This window comes from Gekko japonicus, unplaced genomic scaffold, assembly GCF_001447785.1.
Source record: "Gekko japonicus isolate JY-2015 unplaced genomic scaffold, Gekko_japonicus_V1.1 scaffold591, whole genome shotgun sequence".
In the NCBI taxonomy this organism is placed as follows: domain Eukaryota; kingdom Metazoa; phylum Chordata; class Lepidosauria; order Squamata; family Gekkonidae; genus Gekko; species Gekko japonicus.
In genome coordinates, this window is record NW_015171521.1 from 834,434 (window position 1) to 842,911 (window position 8,478).

The 8,478-nt window shown below is 43.3% G+C and overlaps 1 protein-coding gene across 1 annotated transcript in view; it reads left to right on the forward strand.

Annotated features, from left to right (window-relative positions):
- TBC1D22B (TBC1 domain family member 22B) overlaps positions 1-8,478 on the forward strand; it is a 71,273-nt gene that overhangs the window by 4,604 nt on the left and 58,191 nt on the right. The window contains exons 2-4 of the mRNA XM_015419450.1: positions 1,185-1,241; positions 4,876-5,174; positions 7,859-8,038. Coding sequence (XP_015274936.1) covers positions 1,185-1,241; positions 4,876-5,174; positions 7,859-8,038 — 536 coding nt within the window. The remainder of the gene's footprint in view (positions 1-1,184; positions 1,242-4,875; positions 5,175-7,858; positions 8,039-8,478) is intronic.

Consider the following 8,478-nt stretch of genomic DNA (forward strand, 5'->3'; position numbering starts at 1 on the left):
CGGGCAGGAGGCTCTCGCCCTGGCCCGGCTTTCTGCATGCCATTTGCTGGGAGAGGTACACCGTGACGGTGAGGTCAGTGTCCCCCCCGCTCCACTGGGCTGTGGGCCGGCCAGGGCTGCGGGAGACGGGATCCTCACGCGGGGATCAGTCAGATGCAGGGGGATGGGGGTGGCTGCCGGCCCCAAAGGAAAGTGCCCCACCCTCTCAGGCGGAGCTCCCCTCTGGGACAGGGGTCCCACCCCGCAGGGCGGCCCCATAAAACCTCCCTGCGCAGCAGTGGGGCGCAGGGGGCAGGGAGAGAAGCTGGAGGCCAGCTGAGGTGGTCCAGCATCCTGAAACAAAAAGGGAACTCTTTTTCCTCCACCAAAAAAAAGCCCTTCCTAAAATGCATTTATGTTTGAAAATTGGTGGGTGCATTGGGGGGGGGGGGCAGAAGGTATCCTCGCCTAGTGTGCAAAAAAAGCTGGGGCCGGCCCTGAGACCATGTATTTTAGGCTATATTCAGTATTAATTGAGAAATATCTCTTCAGTTCAATAGCTGCAAGCAAGTAACTTGTTTGATGTGTGAAAGAAAATCTGCTGCTTTTCCTTCATTCATTCATCAGAATAGGCTTGTACTGGGATGAGCCAAAGAGTTTCTGAAAACAGCAAAAGAAATGCTGTTCTCTCATGCACTTCTGGATTAGCAAGTGCTCTATTTGAGCCCAGTAGAAGAAAACAAGGTAAAGTAACCAGCATTTTGTCTGAAGGAAGTATGTTTTGCACATGAAACGTACACTTTGAATAAAAGTTCGTTGGTCTCAAAGGTGCCACTTGACTCAAACTTTGTTCTTCCACCATTTCTTCGGTAATGCTGATTTACAAATGCTGAAATGCTTATTACATAGAATTGTGACCAGGGTTGGAACCTTCTCTGAGTTTATCAGCTAAGCTATTCTCAGGTCCATCCTCCTAACTGTAGTACTGGTTCATTAGCCTATTGGTCATTAACTGTAGTACTGGTTCATTAGCCTATTGGTCATTCTGCAGTGGTACTGAAGGCAGTGTCTGTGCTTCTCTTGAAGAATTACTTTAAGACTTGGAGCCATTGATGATGTTTCTCCATGGATCTTCGTATATCCCAAACTATCTGAGCCTGGAACAATTGCTCACAAATCACTCAATTTTCTTGTTTCATCTGCAGTATTCAGCCTGTTTATGGTGCTCAACACCCTCCCCTGGATCCCCGGCTCACCAAAAAGTAAGTAGTTTTCCTTCTTGTCCTGAAGGTCGGCTGTTAGTGTATGATGCCACTTCATCCTTGGGAGGAGCCTTCAAGATCTTTCTACTTGGTGATAATCAAGAATACAAAAAATAAATGAAGGCAGCACCAACAATGGTCAAAGAAGCAGAGAAAGGCCAACCTCAAAGTTACCTGAGGGAGAATGTTTTGGTTCAATGCATTTTATCAATGCATTTTGATATAATGTTTTCCTCAGGGGTGACAACTTCATGTTCTCACATCCTCTGATGAAGCACCTTTAGAAATAGTTATTGTCACCCCTGAGGTTGATGTTAGGAGCTATATTTAGACCAATACTTTCTTCTTCGAGATCAAATTTGAAGCTGACCTCTGTGTTTGCTTTTTTCACCACAAGCTATTAGCCATTGGTTGAAGGGCTTGAAATGAACTTGTGGCCTTACTATTGAGTCACTGTGGGAAGGCATCCCCATCACAATCATTGCCCTTGCTGAACCAGCATGTCAAGAAATTGATGGGTTGTGGAGTCTAAAGTCCATGCTGGTCTGTAGAAGGGATTTCTCCAAGGAGAAGGTGAACTTCAAGTAGGGCAAAGACTAGACGACTACTTGTCCAAGCAGTGTTCGCTACCTGGCCTGCCTATTGTTTGCTGCATTTAAGAAATGTGACAGTTTAAAGGTTGTAAATGCAACTCTTCTCACCCCACAGTTTAACAGCGAAGTCATCCTATCTTGACAAATCTTCATAGATGCTATAAGTACAGTTTTATACACCCACGGGGCATATGCAGGGAGTCCATACTACCTTGGTTCATTTGTTATCGTACTATCACACTGTATTATCAGTCCCCCTCTGTATCAGTGTATTTTTTCTCTCTGATTGTGGCCACTACTGAATGGATGAAAAAGGGTGTGCGCAGGATAATTAACAGTCATCCATCCTCTGTAGATTCTTCTTCATGCCTGCTAATTGGAAGTTGAAGAATCACTTCTCTGTCTAGACTAATAAAGTTTTGCTAGAAATATGCCAGTTCAGGAGTTTTGATTAAACCCTGTTTTGACCCTGTTTTGATTTTAAAAATTTCACAGACCACTCACTTCTGTCCCACCTCCCTCATCACATTGCTACATGCTGGACAGCTGCTTTTTCAAACTGCATGTTGCAAGCTGCATATGCCCCGTGAAGGTTTCTGTCCATTTGGAATATATATATATATATTCATTCAAAGTCTGAATTAGCTGTGGCTTTTTGAAGGCACACACACACAGACCCGTGTCAGCTACATTTTAAAAGGGCAGTTTTGAAGGAAATGTGCTTATTGTCTGAACGTGGCCTATGATGATATGTCTCAGAGTATAGCTGATTCTGTAGGGTATATCTCAAAAGACCAGGGGTCATTTCCTGCAGGAGCGCACAGGAGCAGAACGGCAGTAAAGAGCCCAGGGGGCGGGCACATGCAACAAGCTTCACCAAGCTCCCAGCAGCTCCAGGCCACGAGGAGCAAGAAGCCTCTTTCTTTTTCTTTCCTTCCTTCCTTCTCTCCTTCTTTCCCTTTCTCTCATTTCCTTCTCTCCCTCTTTCTTTCCCTCCTTCTTTCCTTCTCTTTTTTCCCTCCTTCCTTCCTGCACAGATCTGCCCCCCCCCCAGCTAGCAATCCAAAACAGTCCAGTGGCATCTTTAAGGCCAAGTTTCATTCAGGTACAAGCTCTCCCTCCTCTGCTAGGGCAGATCTGTGCATCCCCCCCCCAATAGCTAGCAATCCAAAACAGTCCAGTGGAGCCTGAGCAGTTGGTGTTGCCTTCTGATGCACTTCTGGTGACATCAGGAGGTGTGGCATATGCAAATAAGTTATGCTAATGAGCTCCTGCACCTCTTTTTCTATGAAATGACCCCTGCAAAAGACTATGACCCAAGTTCTGATCAGTTGCACCCTTTGATTGACAAGAGATTTGCACTGCAGAGGGCAAGAAACTTCCTTAACAACTTCTAGCTAGAGGTCATCTAAACGGTTAGAAAAGGGCCTGGAAAATTTTCAGAGCTGCTTATAGAAATAGAAAAGGCCACTTAAACCTCAACTTCAGTATTAAATTGAAAAACTCTGTTTGCTATTATTGTCTTTGGATGCTTAGTGGCTTACAGTGCCTCTACACTGAAATCCTTCACACTGGAAAATAAAATGACAATTTAATTTTATATGAGAAGTAATTGATGACTGCATTAGACTGTACCTCCTTGGTGCCCCTGAAACAATTAGAGATTCTAGGGTGGAGCCTTTTGTTCCCTGAACCTAGGTTGTGCATTCTCTGGCTCATACTCTGGTGATCTAGGAGTTAGCTTATTGCCTTTGAAAATACTAGCCATACGAGCATGAGAAGGGCTTGCCTTCTACCTTTATTACAGATGTAAAACCGGAAATTTTGAAACTGGGAGAGTTTTCCCCCCATTTGGGAGGCAGAATGGAGATGGGGTGGATTAAAATAGATGCAATTCTTTTCTATCAAAGCTAAACTTCTTTTACTTATTTAACAGCATAAAATACGTAACTTATAAATTAGTTAGCACATATAATTGTATTATTTGGCATATTTATGGAGTCTAAAGGTATAAATGTCCTGTTTTCCAATAGAAAACATTGCAAGTATACAATGAGAGAGTGAGCTGCACCATATGCCATGATAGCACAAATATCTTTAATTTTTGCCACCTGAGAAATAGGAAAAATAAAAGTTGAAGGTAGAAAACCAATTTTGTACTAAACCAAAGTATTATTTGAACAGAAGCTTTATGACATTGTGATGGCCAAAAAAAGGTCTCTTTCAGATGACCTCACAGCCCCACTTTTTTCTACAATAAGGACATTTGCAACCAATGACATATTTTCACTGTCTTCGGGTTGCTCTTGCTTGGACTGTTTCTAGTAGGGCTGGCTTTCTGGTATTTAGAATTTGTAATGTTCCTTTTTGTTCTCAGACTCCTTCATGCTCTGTTTTACTTTGTTGGAGTTAAATACTTTAGGTATTTCTTGTTGGGACATAAATTTATGCAGGTCCTGGCTGGCATCCTTTAAAGAATAGTAAAATCATAAGTGTCCCACTTGAAAGGAGCCACACAGAGAACACCCCTTAGTGACCAGATCAACTTATATGTGGAATACACATTATTAGGCCTAATTATTCTTCTAACCCAACAAGGAACATCTGCTTTATTCTCAGCATATTTATGGTGTTGCTGTTCTTTAGAGGGTGCCAGCCAGGATTCTTTACATGCTCACTGAGGTTCAATACATTCTCCTCCTGCTTTTTTCTGTTTGCTTGCCACACAGTAGACAGACAGCCAGCCAGCCAGCTTTCTTTGTTAAGGAGCTTGGCAGGAGTGTTTGGCCTCCCATGTGTCAAGACTGTAAAGCTCTATTCAGGTTCTGAACTTTGTACTTGGTAGGGTTTGCATGGAAAGATTTTGCATTCCTTATTCTCACCCTGATTGGAAGAGGTAGGATTATGTGTGTGATGGAAAAGTGGTCTTTCATAGGCAAGGGAAATCAAATCAATAGGGAGAAATTATACCATGGGCCAAGGGATGGCAGTGGCTGGTTGTGCAGAGATGGCAATAACACACATTCTCTTACATTTTGTAGCTTCATTAAAGAACGCTCCAAGGTCAGTGCCCTGCCAATGAAGAATAAGAAGGCCAGCAGTTTTCATGAGTTTGCCCGTGACACTAGTGATGCCTGGGACATTGGGGATGATGAAGATGAGGACTTCTCATCTTTCCAGACCTTGAACTCTAAGGTGGCCAAGGCCACAGCAGCACAGGTGTTGGAGAACCACAGCAGGCTGCGTGTGAAACCTGAGCGACCTCAGGCGGTTCTGAATGAAGTACCAAACAACTGCAAAGTTATCAAATCTAATAGTGAGGCCCAACTGTCCAGAACTGGTAAGAGCCCTGTTCTACCTACTCATCTGGCATTTCTGCAGTGCATGCTTCTATCAAGGCTGTATAGATTCTGCACAAATATCACACTGTCTCTTGAGTGCAGAACAGAACCTCTTGAGAATATTGGATCTTTATCAAGAAATGCAGGCTTCTTTCCCCAGTGGCTGAGAAAACAGGCTTTGTGCTTACCGTACCTAGTGAAATCTTGAAATCCAGGAGGCATTGGGGGTGGGGGTTGAGTAGGGGTTCTTAGAAGGCAAGGATTTTGTGCTCTGTGGAATTCCTTGTTCCTTTCTGTACTTAATGGGAGCAGAATAAAATTGGTAAAGTAAGAAAGTATATTCAGATTTGTTTGATCTGTATAATTATAATTGATGGTTTGTATTAGAAACAGAACGATGGCCTAGGTTTCAGTCAGTTTTTAATCTTGTGAATGAAGGTTTTCGTGATACAAAACTCAGATTGTGCGTATGTGTAAAGTGTCATCAAGGCAAGGGACTAACAGAAGTGGTTTGCTATTGCCTGACTTTGCATAGCAACCCTGGAATTCCTTGGCAGTTTCCCATCCGAATACTAACCATGGCCAACCCTGCTACGCTTCTGAGATCTGATGAGATTGGGCTCGCCTGGGCCATCCAGGTCCGAACTGAGATTACTTTGTTAGAGTTAAACACAGCATCAAATGTTGGTGGAGTTAATTCATTTACTTTGGATTGTCAGTAAGTTCTAATGAACCTCTTTTGGACTGATTGGGCCAAACTTCTGTGAATAAAGGCTTTTTGGTTAGTGGTGAAAACCAATATGGATTTTTGGGGTCAAACTAGAGGCTTTGGGGGGAGCCAGTGAAACTTTAAGCGGAGACTATTGAGAACATATAGAAGGTATATTCTGAATAGTTTAGATAAGTGCCTGTTGTTTTGTGTAGGTGCTAGTTCAGTAAGTGAAGCATACATACTACTGCTGGCTTTAAAAATTAAACAAAACAAAAGTCTGGTGACGTGTTAAAGAGTAAACCATTTATTCCAGCATAAGCTTTCATGAACCCGAGCTCACTTCTTCAGATGCATTCTAAAGAAATGACCACCAAGTAGCAAAAACTCATGCTGAACTAAATGTTGTTAGTCTTTAAGGGGCTACTGGACTTCTGCTATGTTTTGCTACAGTAGACTAATGCAGTTATTCAGGAACTATTGTAGAAATTAGCCTCCCGTCATACTATCACCACCAGATGGCATCTGAGGCTACATCATACCACTGTGTGTGTTTGGTAACTGGCTTGGGATACAGGTATACAAGAATTTGGGGAGTTTCCAATTCTAAATTACCTTGTGGTTCCCTGCTTCCTTACTTCTCCAGCCTCCTGTTAGGTTTGCTGTTTAACACGCTAGAGACAGAAATGAGAAGAGAGCATGAAGACTGAAGCAAGGGGAAAGGACTGAACAGGAAGAGATGGCCCGTAGAGCAGTGAGAAAGCGGCCCATGTCAAGTGTTTAAAGGGCAGGTCAGGTGATCTAAGCCATGTTCAGTAATCTGACAGCCACCCCTATAAGTCTGTTGCTGGCAATATAGCATTTTTTCATGCTGATCAGTGGGGGTAGCTAAGACAAAAGGGATGAGGAATTATTTGTTGCTTCATATGCCTCTCCCCATATGAGCCCTGGAGGGCATTGTGCTCTATGAATCAGCATCTGCTGACAGTCCCTGGCCCTAGGAATATCTGACTTGCCTCAACTAGGGCCAGGGCCTTTTCAGCCCTGGCCCCTGCCTTGTAGAATGAGCTCCCGTCAGAAATTAGGGCCCTGCGAAAGCTTTTATGGCTCTGCAGGGCCTGCAAGATGGAGCTCTTCCGCCAGGCCTTCAGCTGAGGCAGTGGGTATCCAATTAAATCTGGCCTCCCCCCTCCCCCCCCTAGTGATTCGCTCTTATGTGTCTTTTGAGCTATAATTTATTTTAAAGTGTTTAGTGTTGTACTTATTTTACTGTTTTTATTGTGTGTATTTTGTTAGTCTGTTTTTATTATGTAAATTTGCACTCAGCAGATTATTACAGGTTGGAACCCACCCTGAGCCTGCCTTGCGGGGAGGGCAGGGTATACATTGAAGGAAATAAATAAAATAAAATTTATCTATGGATGAGCCTTAAAGCATTGCTTCACCTGCTGTTCTGTAGAATGTGCCATCAAAGTAGAGTATTCCCAGAAAGGCTGATATAGTCCGGTCTTGAGGCTGTTTCATAATGGCATGACAGGTAAAGGTTCATCAATCAGCTGAAGGTCTTCTTTATCATTCATTGGGGGAGTAGAAAAAATTACAACTGTAGGGCTTCTCCCTGCCATGCATGCATTAGAGACCTGATCAAGCATTCACAACTCTAAATAAATGAAGAATGATTCAGCTGGGTAGCTTTATTGATCTGAAGCAGCAGAACAAAGTCTGAGTCCAGTGGCACCTTTAAGACCAACAAGGTTTTATTCTGAGCAAAAGCTTTTGCCTAATGAAGAAGTGTGCTTGCACACGAAAGCTTATACCCCAAATAAAATTTTGTTGGTCTTAAAGGTGCCACTGGACTCCAACTTTGTTCTACATAAATCAAGAAAATGGTGGATTGTGGAAAGTCCCTTACTTTCCATGCTTGCTGCTCTCCAGTGTGCTCACAGTCTGATGGTCCTCTTTATCTTCTTATAGAGGATGGCTATATGCGCAACCCACTCCACAAACAACAGTCTCTCCCACTCCGACCCATCATTCCACTTGTTGCTCGCATCTCTGACCAAAATGCTTCAGGGGCTCCTCCAATGACAGTGCGTGAGAAAACCCGCTTGGAGAAATTCCGGCAACTCCTGTCCAGCCACAACACTGACTTAGGTGAGTCAGAGTGTTTAAAGAAAACAGTTTGTTATGGGGCCCTGCTTATTCCGAAGGCATCACTGAATTCCCTCCATATCAGTTTCAGTTGATGATTTCTTGGCTGACCTATCTTGAAATTGTACTGGAGAACTAGGAAATGGGAGGCAGTTAAATTTAGTAAAGCGCCTAGGATACCAACGGCACTGTCTAAATAATAATGTCTCAGATATTTGTAGCCTGTCTTTCCCGGGGCTCAGGGTGACTTACCACATAGTTTAAAATAGTTTGGTTCCATAAATATTTAATAATGGTACACTTTAAAGTGTAATTACGATAACAGGACTGTCCAGGCTATTGCCACAGGAACTTGCATGTCTAGAGAAGAAACCTCTTGTGGGCTCGGAATTATGAGGCTGCTAAGCAGAAAGGAGTTGCCCTGTTTTCCAAGTCCAGGAATG